General features: G+C 42.5%; 1 protein-coding gene across 3 annotated transcripts in view; it reads right to left on the bottom strand.

The window, feature by feature from the left end:
* The window catches only part of RPTOR (regulatory associated protein of MTOR complex 1), a 320,305-nt gene that overhangs the window by 124,105 nt on the left and 181,328 nt on the right, over positions 1-14,872 (bottom strand). For all 3 annotated transcript variants that reach the window (XM_040244786.1, XM_040244787.1, XM_040244788.1), the window contains exon 7: positions 230-289. In XM_040244786.1, coding sequence (XP_040100720.1) covers positions 230-289 — 60 coding nt within the window. The remainder of the gene's footprint in view (positions 1-229; positions 290-14,872) is intronic.

The following is a 14,872-nucleotide window of genomic DNA, read 5'->3' as shown; positions in this document are numbered from 1 at the left end:
GTATTTTTAAATGTTCAAAAGGATTCCGCTTGTACTCTTTTCCTTTTAATATGGCCCCAAATTTAGCTTCTCCTATGCAACAATCACAAACAAGGCCTTAATCAGAGAACAAAAGAACACACAAAAGGGAAACATCTGTGCTGACAGGAAGTACTTCTGAGAATCGAGACTTAAAAATGGAGACTCCCCTTTACACCAGAAGCCACAATAGCTTAAAAATCTGACTTACTTTTCTATCAAATCCAGTGTGACTCCAGGCACCAGACTAACACATTTCTGCATGCAGAACCTGCAAAGAAAGAGAAGACAGTGAATCACAGCAATGGGATATGTAACAGGAGAATACAACAGTCCCAGAGAAAAGGCAAAGAGAGGAAGCAGGGCATGGGGATTGCCACAGTGAAAAGGTAAACCAAGATTTTCTTAATTCTGTCAGCTCTTAGGTTTATGAAGAAAATCTCCCTGCAGCCTCTCAAAGGGGCAGGAATACTGAGCTGCAACTGGAGGTCTTCAGTGGAAGGAGAAAAACCTGCGGGCGGTGAGGCAGATCCCCCCTTTGGGTCCTCATGAGAGTCACCGGACAGAAAGCTTCCACCCAGATGATGGAACAGGCCCCACTTTTCCTTTTTTCCTTCTTAAGCAAGTAAAGCTGGAGAGAGTGATGGAAGGATCAGTGAACCACCCCGAGGCACACAAAAGAAATTTGTGGGAGAAGACAAAGAAAAGTGAATTCAATTATATCATTTTAATCATCATAAAATCATAGGAGCTATGAGACTTAATCTTTGCTGCAGAGCCATCCTGGAGGGCTGGGTGGGGTCGGGGGGAACTGGGACTGGGGGACTGGCCAGGCGTCATCTGATTTGTGTGCACTGACAGGAGGTTGAAGACCATCTTTTCCTTCCTGTCAGGGCTATTGGCACGTGGCAGGATAGAATCAATGGTCACTAAGAGTGAAAAAGCAACTTAGCATTGGTCACAGGAGAAATGTAAAACATTTAATTCACCTGCTTTAAAAATTAAGAACAAATAACCCCCTTTATGTAAAGAGCAGCAGGCACAGAGCAAATACACCCACAAAACACATTTCCGCATCACTAGCTGGATATGAAACGTGGAGGAAGGTCGGAGAAAGCCAGTGTGCTCATGGGAGGGGATGAATACAAGGACCAGGCCACATTCAGGGTACATGAAGTGAGAGGTGTACAGTGGATAGGTAAGGACGAGGGAGAAAGACAAGGAGACAGAGACCCAGATGTCGGAAGACAGACAAGACCATGACGACAGCGTCTGGTGTGCAACTGGCTCCTGACGTGTAGCCCTCCAGCTGGGATGGGGGAACCCTGAGAACCCAGCCCCACCAGGCTCACGGCTTCAGCGAGCAACACCTTGCTCGGCCACAGAGGAAGTTATATTTCTGGTGGTGGCCGACCTGGCCAGTGCTCTCCATTCACAGAGCAGCAGAAACACCAATGAGACAGAGCCCGTCTCCCTCGGGCACAAGCAGCTGGGCTGCCCAGACGGCCCACAGGGCCAGTCAGTCCATCCGGACAGATCCTCCTGTTTCCTTCCCTGTCGGAGAGCTCAGCCCACCCGCTCCCACACATCACTGCGATCGCCCACAGGCAGCTCTGACAGTGGCTCCATGTGAATCAGGATCTCTCTCTGGATGGAAATGGTTTATAGGAAATGTACCTTCCACTCCAATTCTGAGGCCTATGCAAACAGGACTGCTCTGCTGTTTTTTTCTCTGCAACGCACTTACTGATTGGACCTCAGCATTCCTATAATGACAGAATAGTCTGTACCAGACTAATCCTTTTGTCAATAACAACAGTAAGCTCTGGATAAAATATCAAAAGCAACCACTTGAAAGCATCAAAGAGCAAACAAATTCAGGCAGAAAGGGAAGGTACCACCCTTACAAGAAGAGTAACCGCACAAGGTCCGCCTTAACCAGTTTTTCCCACACGTGCTCCCTAATTCATAAAGCATCAGGGACACAGCTCAACCGGAAGGAGATCAGAAGCCCAGAGCTTCGGGGGAAGTCTTAGGAAGGAGGAGCCAGACTCTGCGAGCAAGCTCTCCTAGGACCCTGGGCTGAGCTGGGCACTGCACAGGCACGGGATCAGACCCCAAGGAGCCCCAGGGACATTAGAGCTGAAGGGCACCGAGGAGAGATTTCCATGCATGCTCACCAGCAGATGCACATAGACAGGGACAACCAGTGCCACTTTGGGGGCTACGAACACCTGGGGCTTTCCACTGTGGGGTGTGGCCTGAGCTACAACCATGGTTCAGGATACAGAGTTGCATCCCCCAAACCAGGAACAAAGTCAATGACCTATAGCCAAGAGACTACAAGGTCAGTTAAACCATCTACAGCTAAACAGGAGGAAGTTGGCAGAATCCAGACTTTCTCAGTGTCTCATTCACAATGGAAAGTATTCTAACCTAAAATCAAGACAAAAATAGTTAATAAAACTAGATTCATTGTTGACCACATTTTGGAATTAGACTTTATAAAAATAACTTATTAACTGGGAAATAAGTATTATCATAAATCTGCTGGAAATATAAAGTTAAGAAGGAAATTAAAAATAGGGACACTATGCAACTTTAAAATATGCATGATATGGTATGAGCAGCATGGATGAGCCAGTGACTGACAGTCCACAAAACTGTACATCAGCCTGTATTCATACCCTTGGCACCAGAACTACATCAGGCAAAATCAGAGACAATAAAAATGGCTCAACAATTCCACAAAGCTGGATATTAGTAATTATAACAATAAACACAACAGCTGGCAGACGTTTAGTGCTGACTACACTGTGCTGGTTGCTGGAGCTCATCAACAGGCTGGGCCACTTTTGACTCCTGTCTGACTTGCCCTTTCCAAACTGCAGGGGAAGTTACACAGCACGTGACCACTGCTCACCGCCTGCCTGCTGACACTCCAGGCCAGGGTTTCTCAGTTGGGCACTAAGGACACTGGGGCCAAATCATTCTTTGCTGTGGGGGTGGCATCCTAGCCTCTACCCATGAGATGCCAGCAGCACCCCATCCCAATTGTGACGATCAAATAGGTCTCCTGACGCTGCTTAATGTCCTTCACCTCCTTGAGGACACAGCCCCAGGCCAGGACCCAGCATCCCTCACATTTTCCAGAATAGTCTCTCTGCTTCCTTTATTGCCTGTGCTCCCTGCTTCTCTCCCAGGAATTCTCTACTAGGCAGCCAGAGAGAGCCTTTTATGAGGAAATGTGGGGATAAATCATTTCATCTTGACCCTCCAGAGGCTTCTTGCCATGCAGGATGAAATGCAGGGTGCTTGCCTAGCCTCCGAAGGCCCTGCCCTGGGCTTCTAGTCACTGCTCTGACTTTACTTCCTCACTCTCACTCTGCCTACCCAGTACCAGTCACCCTGACACACTTTCTCCTCCTTCCATCTGCCAGGCACAGCCCCACCTCAGGGCCTTTGCACAGGTTGCTCCCTCTTGCCCCAAACTGGAAGGTTTACTCCTTGGTTTTACTCAGATTTCTTCTACCTTCGCTGACCAGCCTAAGAAAACAGCACCTTCATTCTCTACTCGTATATTGTGCTTTTTAAAAATAGCATTTCTTGCTACCTTAATATATATTTTGATTGCTTGTCTTTATCATAGAAGATAAGCTCAATGAGTACAAGGACTTCTTTTATTTTGCTCATCAGTGTGTCACAAGTACTTAGAAGGGTGCCCTAACATATAGTTTTGATACTCCATAAATGTGTCACCAAGTGAATATGGTATAAGATTGATTCCTAATATTTCATATATCTTTTTTTTCTTGTTGCTCTTGCAAGTGACTGGCTTCAAGATTTTTATGAAGAACAAATTAATGGATGCTAAAAAGAAAACTCAACTCTGTAACTTTGTAAACTGTCATATAACTGCTGGATGCTATTGTTTCTGAGAGTGGAAATATACTAAATCTTTTTCCAATTAGAAAAAAATCCCATACATTTATCATAAAAATTAAAAGTATAGAAAATTACAAATGAAAATTATCCCCAAAGATAACAATTAACACTTTCATATTTACCTCTTACATAAAACTAAACCATGCTGATTTATTTTGTGCTGGGATAAAATAATATCAGTCTCTGGAATAGCCTAAACAACACAGACGATGGAAAAGTGGAGTTCGTTCTGCAGCCCAATCCCACTTCTGACTGCCCCTCTGCATCCAGACTGTGCCTAGCACACATGTACAATCAATATCTACACTTGGGTTTTGTTCAGCTTCTGTTTCTTACCATAAGAGAATCTGCCATACACACTATAGCTTTCCCCTCACACCCAGTATTTTCCAACATTCAACAAAGTTGAAAGAATTTTAGAGTTAAGCTCCTGGATCCCACCACCTAGGCTCCACCATCAGCATTTGATTACATCTGCTATATCACATTTTTGCTTCTCCATCCATCAGTGCATCTCATTTTTCATGAGACAGAGGAAGTGGTATACTTACTTCCCTTTAAATTCTTTAGCACACAAACCAACGTTCAGTATTTGCTCATTGTTTTTTATCTTTTGATGTAAAATTACATATAATGATGTGGACACATCTTTAACTGTTCATTCACTGGATTTTGACAAATGCATGTACCCAAGCTGCTACAGGGACTTCTATCAACTTCCCAGGGATTTTCTTTAGCCCTTTCTCAGCAATTCCTACTTCTTCCCATTGCCCCCAGGGCAAATACTGCTCTGATTTTTCCACTGATTTTTACTCCTTGGTTCTCGAGTTTCATATACAAGGACTCATTGAGTATGTACTTTTGTATAAGACCTCTTCCAGTCAGCACGATGCTTTAGGTATTTATCCATGCTTTTGCTCGTTTCATGAATTTACTCTTCTCCCCTGCAGACTGGTATTCCATTATATGAAAAGATTGTAGTTTATACATGCTGTTCTGTAACTTGTCCTTGTATATATCATGGACAATATAAAAGCTGATGCACAGAACATTGTTTCTCATGAACATGAGTGTGCTGTCCTCAAGATGTATTTGTAGCAATGGAACTGCCTGATGAATGGGTACCCCTATTGAATGACCAGCCATTGTCTGATGGCTCTCCAGAGGAAAGTGTCATTTACTGTCACATCAAAGCTGAATATATCCACTTTTTAACTTCTGGAAAATACTGCATTTATAACATAAACAACCCTCTGTCTTACTGATAGGTGAGAAATGACACATCACTGGAATTGCTTTGATTATTACTGAAGTTAAATGCCAGCTAATAATTTTTCTGGTTCTTTGTATTTTTCTTTGGCTTATTGTCTGTTTATGCCCTTCTTGTCTTATTGATTTTAAAGTGTTTTATACATTAACAAAACTGAAATGGCTTTGTTATATATATTACATAATTTCCCCCCAATTCATAATTTTTTCAAAGTTTTGCTTTTTGCTTTCTTTGCCATATAAAACTTAGAATTAGTATTAAATAAAGCCTATCACTTCCTTTATAGCTTTTTAATTCTAATAATTTTTCCAGTACTTTTGTGTTTTCTTTTTTGCATTTAAAACCTCAGTATATTTGGAATTTATTTTATCATGGTAAGAGGTAAGGATTAGAAAAATTTCAGGCTCTACTACAAAGCCACAGTCATCAAGACAGTATGGTACTGGCACAAAGACAGAAATATAGATCAGTGGAACAAAATAGAAAGCCCAGAGATAAATCCACACACATATGGACACCTTATCTTTGACAAAGGAGGCAAGAATATACAATGGAGTAAAGACAATCTCTTTAACAAGTGGTGCTGGGAAAACTGGTCAACCACTTGTAAAAGAATGAAACTAGATCACTTTCTAACACCACACACAAAAATAAACTCAAAATGGATTAAAGATCTAAATGTAAGACCAGAAACTATAAAACTCCTAGAGGAGAACATAGGCAAAACACTCTCCGACATAAATCACAGCAGGATCCTCTATGATCCACCTCCCAGAATACTGGAAATAAAAGCAAAAATAAACAAATAGGATCTAATTAAAATTAAAAGCTTCTGCACAACAAAGGAAACTATTAGCAAGGTGAAAAGACAGCCTTCTGAATGGGAGAAAATAACAGCAAATGAAGCAACTGACAAACAACTAATCTCAAAAATATACAAGCAACTTATGCAGCTCAATTCCAGAAAAATAAACGACCCAATCAAAAAATGGGACAAAGAACTAAATAGACATTTCTCCAAAGAAGACATACGGATGGCTAACAAACACATGAAAAGATGCTCAACATCACTCATTATCAGAGAAATGCAAATCAAGACCACAATGAGGTACCATTTCACACCAGTCAGAATGGCTGCAGTCCAAAAGTCTGCAAGCAATAAATTCTGGAGAGGGTGTGGAGAAAAGGGAACCCTCTTACACTGCTGGTGGGAATGCAAACTAGTACATCCACTATGGAGAACAGTGTGGAGATTCCTTAAAAAATTGCAAATAGAATTGCCTTATGCAAATCCCACTGCTGGGCATACACACCGAGGAAACCAGAATTTAAAGAGACACATGTACCCCAATGTTCATTACAGCACTGTTTATAATAGCCAGGACATGGAAACAACCTAGATGTCCATCAGCAGATGAATGGATAAGAAAGCTGTGGTACATATACTACAATGGAGTATTACTCAGCCATTAAAAAGAATACATTTGAATCAGTTCTAATGAGATGGATGAAACTGAAACCGATTATACAGAGTGAAGTAAGCCAGAAAGAAAAACACCAATACAGTATACTAACACACATATATGGAATTTAAAAAGATGGTAATGATGACCCTGTATGTGAGACAGCAAAAGAGACACAGATGTGTAGAACGAACTTCTGGACTCTGAGGGAGAGGGAGAGGGTGGGATGATTTGGGAGAATGGCATTGAAACATGTATACTATCATGTAAGAAACAAATCGCCAGTCTATGTTCAATACAGGATACAGGATGCTTGGGGCTGGTGCACGGGGATGATCCAGAGAGATGATATGGGGTGGGAGGTGGGAGGGGGGTTCATGATTGGGAACTCATGTACACCCATGGCGGATTCATGTCAATGTATGGCAAAACCAATACAGTATTGTAAAGTAAAATAAAGTAAAAATTAAAAAAAATTTTTTAAATAAAGTAAAAATAAATAATTTTGAAAAAAAAAGAAAAATTTCAAATGGTTAGCCCTGTGTCCCAAAGAATATTGAGTAATTCACTCTTTCTCCAAATGATAAATTCTTAAATAGATTCTGTTTCTGGAACTGTACTCTGTTCCATTGACTAGAATGTCTGCTCTTTTTCTACCTGAACCTTCAAAATGTATTTTAGTAACTTTCCAGAGAAGGCAATGGCAACCCACTCCAGTACTCTTGCCTGGAAAATCCCATGGACGGAGGAGCCTGGTGGGCTGTGGTCCATGGGGTCGCTAAGAGTTGGACACAACTGAAGCGACTTAGCAGCAGCAGCAGTTTTCTTTCACAAATCTTATTTTTCTTAAAAAATTTCTATGGGTATTTGCAAACATTTATCCTTCTACTTGACCTTTAAAATCACTTTTATGATTTATGATTTAATTTATGGAGAATTTATACCCTTAATCTTCTGGCTCTCACCATGTAATAATAATGTGGTCAATTCCTTCATTTATTCAAACATCCTTTCATATTAATCAGTAAAGTTTTATGGAATTTTCTATACAAATGTCCAATATACTCTTAGCTCGTTTACGTTGTGTCATTGTTATTGTTGCTACTGTGAATCAGATTTATCTTCCTTCCCCAAATTTCCTTGCTATTTTTAATATATAAAAAGGGTAACAGTTTTAAGGAAATTGTAAAGTATTTAACATATAAAGAATATATAAAATACAGATGTGAGTTTAAGGACTAATAAAGTAAATGTAAGCACTACCCAGATTAAGAAATAGCACATTACAAAATCTAAAAGGTCCCCTGTGTCCCCATCATGGTATCTGCTACCATCCCTTCCCCAGAGGTAGCCTGGAGTTTTATGGTTTATGGTATTGATCTATGTTCACTTAGTAATCAGTCACTTTGCTGAATGTTGTTATTGCTAATAATTTTTCATTGGTTTTGTGTAAAGTTAAAATTCAGACTAGACATAAATAATGCAAATTTGCCTTCTCTTTAGAATATGTATACTTTCACTTTGTTTTTGTACCTATTTATTATACTGACTAGCATTTCCAGAAGTTGTTAAATGAATCACACTTAGTATACATCCCCACTTTGTTCTAATTACATTAATGAAACACAGTATCAAAGCATTAGTGCAGGATGATAGCTGCTAGTTGAGAAGAAAATTTCTCTTATGTAAAGGAAGTATTCTTCTATTTTTATTATAAGGTTTTATTAAAATTCATTTTTAATTTTATCAAGTAACATTCTCCTCTCACCTATTAAAATGATGAATTATATTAATAGGCAGCCTAATAGAAAGTCATGAGAGCAGTCCTGGAATGATTCTCACTTGGCCAAAGGTTTTCGTTCTCTTATTATACTGCAGGATGCGAAGTGCTAATATTTCCCTTTGAGCTCATCTGCACTGTGTGTCTGTGTGTCTGTGTGTGTGTGTGTGCGTGTGTATTAATATGTGCATGTGCATACATACTGCATTTGTCAGGTTTGGTACCGCAGTCACGGTAACTTTATGAGAAGAAAGAGAAAACTTATACTTACTGAAACATGGCTTATGTTTACACCCTGCTTTGTTACCAAGTGTTCTAGTCCATATTTTAAGGATAATTATCTGTGTGTTGAATCTTCACCGTTTTAGTTTTCTTGCTTCTCATTATTTTTTTACTGCTTTCTGTCTCCTGTATTTCTACTTCTGACCAACTTTAAGGTCACAAACTTTAGAACTAAATTTGATTTCTTAAACTTTTTCTTTCTCTTTGCATGTTGACGTAATGTTTTGTCAATCTCAATATTTATTCTTTTTTTTTCAGAGACCATTTTTCTGTAACTTCACTGAGGATATGAAGTGCATGCTGTCTCCTTTCTGGAGCCCCCTTTGACCACAACTGAGTTCAGGCTGATGAGGTGATTCAGGGTGGGGGCCAGTCACCAGAAAGATCAAACACTGGATAACAGATGGGAACTTCCAGCAACATGCTGACCTCCAACCTCTGACCTCAGGAGGGAAGGGGGCTAGAGACTGAGCTCTACAAACAATCTTGAACAAAGGGATTCCGAGCGCGCCTAGGTTGGTGCTCTGTGGAGGCGGAGTGCCTTTCGCTCTCTCCCGTGCACAGGTGACCCTGTCCTCCAGAGAGAAAGACGAGCTCTCAGCACTCCCTGTGCAGGTTCAGCCTGCACCTGGGTCAGAGCTGGGAGAGCCAGGGCAGGAAAAGACCTGCGGGACTGGATCCCCACTGAGTGTTATTCAAGGCTTCTGATTTCAGTCCCCAAAGTGCTGCCTGCTTTCTGCAGTCCTCAGGTAGCTGCGTTCTGAGCAGAGGCTATCCTGAGCATGGCCATGTCCTTCTTAGGGGCTGGCACTGGGGTTTCCACGGACGGTGATACCAAGGAAGCTTCACAGATCAGACTATTTTAACCAAGTCCTTCTGAATGTGAAAGTGCACTGCCAGAGATGTCAGGCTTTTAAGGAGTTTTGGGAGACAGCCCAAAGTGGCAGTACACTATTAAAATAAGACAAGCAAGTTCCTTGACATTTCATTTAATCTAGTAGGTTAAAAAAAACAAACAAAAAACCTACATGAAATAGTGTGTCAATTATCTGGTATTTGAAGCTAAATTTAAAAGTATGCCATGTGTATTATTAGGAGAAAAAAAGTAGAAGAGATTTTCTAATTTATAACCTTTAAATAGCTATCACTTTCAAATGTACAGAACTCTCCTCAGGAGCATTCTAGGCCAGTGACCAGGACAAGACACAAATGAGGTTCAGGAGTCAGCTGTCTGAGCTGCTGTCAGCTTCAGAGGCAAGCCAGCTAAAGGGAAAACTAATTATTTCATTAGACAGAGAAACGCATACCATCACCTCATCTGAGTTTCCTGCCGAAGGACGGAATGAGCTGACCCCACCTGTCTTGTTCTGAAGGCCAGAGCCTCAAGGATATCCCAGGGGTTCCTTAAGTACCTGCCTCGTGAAAGCAGAAAGAACTTTCAATGGAACAGTGCTAACTCCACAAGGGTGCTTTCATTTTGGTTCAGAAGAGATGAAAAGGTCAAGACAATTGTAGTCATAAGAAAAAAGTCTTTTAAAAAATGCGTATTTAAATATTGGTGGGTAGATAGCATCATGTCTGTAATTTACTAAAAATAGCCATAAAAAGAAAATGATAGAGCAAGTAACAATTTTAAGATTTGGGGTGATGAGTACAAGGGAGTTTGCTTTATTATTCTCTTGATTGTTGTGTAGAATGGCTGAAAATTGCCCTGTAATAAAAAGTAAGTGGAGAGAGAAAGAGAGGGTCAAAGCAGGTGATCCTATGTCTGTGAGTCAATGTCAGGAAAACGTTCCAAGGAAAGATCTAATTTCTCAAAACTTGAGCAGTTTGTTTCTATTTTTGAAGAAAGTCAAGATGTGAAGAGCGGCTCCCAGCCCCTCCCAGCCCAGCTCATCCCCATGGTCATTAGCAATGAAGCCCCTGCATTGACTGGTGAAAGCAGAAAGCAACCCGCTCTCTTCAAAGGGCAGCTCTCTTCCACAGAGCTGATGCTCATGATCCCCAACCACAAACCACAGGAAAGAGATGGAGCACACAACAAGCTTCCATGTTTCTTCCCGACTTTCCGGGGCCTGTTTCCATGGAATTCACTGGGTAAAGCTAGAATTCTGCTTGTTCAGGACAGCCTCACATGTTCCAGCCTCCTCAGCCTGATTCAGATCTGAAGGTGTAATTTTACCTGATAAGCTGAAAACAAGACTGTATTTACCCCAATCCTCTCACTCAATAACCCCTCCGTGAGCCCCACTGCATAGTTCTGATTTAGCAGGCGTCTTCATGAGCCGGCAGAGCTGAGGAAAGGCTGAGAGGCGGTGGTGGAGCCTGCCGTCCCCTGGGAATGTGGTTCTCTAGTATTTATATTAATATAAAAGGAAAACAGGGCTGAAAGACTGAAGGGAGTGTTTGCCAGTAAACACACCTGTTTACTCTCATACAGAGCAGCTGGGCCTTCATCTGTCCTTATCTAAGATGTAGGATGGCCCCAAAGCAGACCTAGAAAGTTAAATTTATGTAAAAATTAAATGATTCTTTTAAATTAAAGAGCCAAACACCACTTAAGTTACACTCTTCCATCATATTTATTATTATCTTTTTCTTGCCACCTGATGGGCTCTTTCTGTATTAAGAAACTATGTCCTTGACCCCCAATCTTCTGTCTACATCCGAAAGTTCACTCTGGGGGTCAGTTCACACCCATGTGCACAAAGATGAAGAAAATCAAGGTGAACAGAGGCCACCCCTACCCCAGTGGTGGTGCCGCAGCACCAAATTCCGTACCACCTATCATTCAAGTGACAACTTCAAGAGAGCTGACCCTATTTAAAAACACAGGTCCCTGATACGCTGAGAGCAGCAGTGCTTGTGAGCTACACGGCGACCTGCGTGGATCATTTCAGAACCAGTCAGTCCCCATTACAGAGAACTGAAGCTGATGTCACTGCAGAACTCTGAAGTCCCGGCACGTCTGGTGGCCCCGAGCCAAGTCCTGATTCTTCTCCAGATACAAGTGAGAGGAGAAATCGGCTGGAAGGAATTTTAAGCAGGACTGGAGACCAAGATGAGCCATGCAGTGTCACACTCCTTCCACGATCAAAAGATACAAACAAACCCCTCCAGTGCGTTACAGACGCTTTACTGAAATAATGCAGACATTCATTTCTCTTCCTGCCTCTGTAACCAGCAGATGACTCCCTGCCCTGGAGAGCCGGGGGCTGGGTTAGAAATTCAGACAGTGGTCTTGTGCATGCCTGGTCAGTTCAGATCTGGTCACTGGGTTCCCATCATGGGTGACGTCATGCTCCAACCCAGGAGAAAACTCGTACTTCTCAGCTGCAGCCCACTTCCCACTCATCAAGTGCGTGGCAAAACCCATGCTTAAAAATGGCTACAGCAGAGCCTCTTTGGAATAAGCCCCAGGTGTTTTAAACCTGGGAGGCTCTTACTGTTAGAAAATTCTGCAATCTCTGACTCAGTCCCTAGGTTTAACACCTAAATGATTCCTGGGAGGAGAACACAACATGGAAAAGAGGCAACAGGGTTGGTGTTTTAGGACAGAAGCTGTGAGCTGAGCCGAGATCATGTGATGAGAGATGTCTGGGCAACCCTGAGCAACCCCCTTCCACATCCCTCCAACCTCAGTCTGCCCAGAAGCATCTCCAGGAATTCAAGGAAGATTAAGATCAGGATGAAGTCATTAATGAAGTAACTTCTGTGGTCAGACAGCTTATACATTGGCTATTATTATTACTATTATTCCTACTTCATGTGGGAGAAAGCTGAGGATCAGAAGGTTCTGAAATCACCCAGTGACGAGGCCAAGTCTACAGACATGTGCCATGGCGTTCCCATGGAGACTAAGGCCACTAGACCCAAACTCCCAAATAATGTACCTTGCACTCCTCCCGACAATTCAATGCATCATCTCAAAGTCGATCAGGGAAAGCAGAAAGAAAAGAGGGTACAAGTGTAAGATGAAAGCTTATAAAGACAGAGACTCCTTCAGCCATGCAGGGAAGGCCACAGGCAGAGTGGAAGCTACCAGGTAGGGTGAGTGGTCCAGTCATAGGCTCTGGAGAGAACTGACTGAAGTGCCTGTACATCCCTGTGTAACAGGTAAAATACAGGCAACAGAGAAATAGCTTAAACAGCAAACAAATGAGAGGTGTGCACACCTCAGGTCAGGTTTTAGTTCAACCTGTGCTCATTAATAAAGGCCAACAGACTTGCAGGAATACTAGAGCCAAGTCTCTCCTTCCTGGGCTTCCTAGGTGGTGCTAGTGGTAAAGAATCCACCTGTCAGTGCAGGAGACGCAAGAGACAGGTTCAATCCCAGGGTCAGGAAGATCCCCTGGAGTAGGAAATGGCAATCTGTTCCAGTATTCTTGACTGGAAAGTCCCATGGACAGAAGAGCCTGGTGGGCTACAGTCCATGGGGCCGCAGGAAGTCGGACACGATAGAGTGAGCACTTCTGCCTGTCTGGACCACGGCTGACAGGCCAGCTGCACGCGTTTGGCCTTGTGGTTCAGTCGCTAAGTTGTGTCTGACTCTGCGACTCCATGGACACAGGCTCCCCTATCCTTAACTATCTTCTGGAGTTTGCTCAAATTCATATCCATTGAGTTGGTGATGCTATCTAACCATCTCATCCTCTGCCGCCCTGCTCTCCTGCCTTTGATCTTTCCCAGCATGAGTGTCTTTTCCAAAGAGTTGGCTCTTTGTATCAGGTGACCAAAGTATTGGAAGCTTCTGCTTCAGCATCAGTCTTTCCAATGAACATTCAGAGTTGATTTCCTCGCAGTCCAAGGGACTCTCAAGAGTCTTCTTCAGCACCACAATTCGAAAGCATTTTTGGCTCTCAGCCTTCTTTATGGTCCAACTCTCACATTCATACATGGCTACTGGAAAAACCATAGCTCTGACTATATATACTTTTGTTGGCAAAATGATGTCTCTGCTTCTTAATATGCTGTCTATGATTGTCATAGCTTTCCTTGGGCTACAGCCTATGCAGTTGTCTTCCTCAGGATTTAAATCTTCCTGGTTTTCAGGTCTCCTATTTAAAGCTGGACCAAATTTGTATAACCAGCCCCATCCTCTTCCTGTCCCTTCTAACACCTAAAAGCTCTCCCTATGTGCTTTTCTGCAGTCATATCTCCAATCACACCAAGAAAAAGGAAAACCCAGATACGCTTCTGAACATTAATAGCACCAACATGATTTTAATTCTTATGAGGTAAATATTAAGTACATCCTGATAAGCACCCGCTATCCCAGCTGCTTTATGAACTGTGAGTCTGTGCCCATTAACTTAGCAGCAGGTGGACACAATAACATTACTGGTCTGAGACTGTGTGGGGAACAGGCAGAGCCACCAGGCCAGGCCAGGTTTCCCATGCAGACCAAGCCTGGCAACTCTGGGTCAGGTGCAGGGAAGGAAGCCCAGACATTCCATCAGCTTCTCAGGGTTCTCACGGTATTAAATCCACCAGAAAAACAGTTCCCGAGGATGGAGGAGCACTGCTGAGAAACTGAGCCAATTCCTGGCATTCTGGCAGCAAATGAGTGGATTCAGGTTGATTTTCCAATTACCTTTTAGACGTAAATTGTGTTCTTTAGCATACCCAGTACACAATCTGTTCTTGGTCTCCCAAGCCAGGCAGGAAGCTTGGAAATCACTCCACGAGGGTGTTCACTGAGTCACACTAGCTGAGCTAACCTACTTGTACTTGTGGGTTCTGGTTTAGGTGTCAGGTCAGTGGCCGTGGGAGGGTAACATTCAGCCTCTAAACTCTCAATTGTTTCCTCTCTGAAAGATATCTCCTTCTAGTTTACAAACATTTGCCAATTAAAAACAAGAGGAACATTAAAAAGGCAACTAACAACGCCAACATCCATTTCCTAAGTGATACATCTTCCCCTGAAAAGAGCATCTGATCCTCCGCCCCTCACTTCCTTAACACAGTTCACACCTGTGTGGCCTTCCCTTTCTCAAAGTAGCCCCATACCTTCTGGCTATTACTGCCTTGGGTGACAGAAGACTTAACTAACTTCAAGACCTCTCCCAATTTTCAATCCTGAAGGGTCGCCAGAGGGTGTGGGGGTCTGGCTGC

This window comes from Oryx dammah, unplaced genomic scaffold, assembly GCF_014754425.2.
Source record: "Oryx dammah isolate SB20612 unplaced genomic scaffold, SCBI_Odam_1.1 HiC_scaffold_8, whole genome shotgun sequence".
Classification (NCBI taxonomy): Eukaryota; Metazoa; Chordata; class Mammalia; order Artiodactyla; family Bovidae; genus Oryx; species Oryx dammah.
This window is presented reverse-complemented; position numbering and strand designations above follow the sequence as displayed.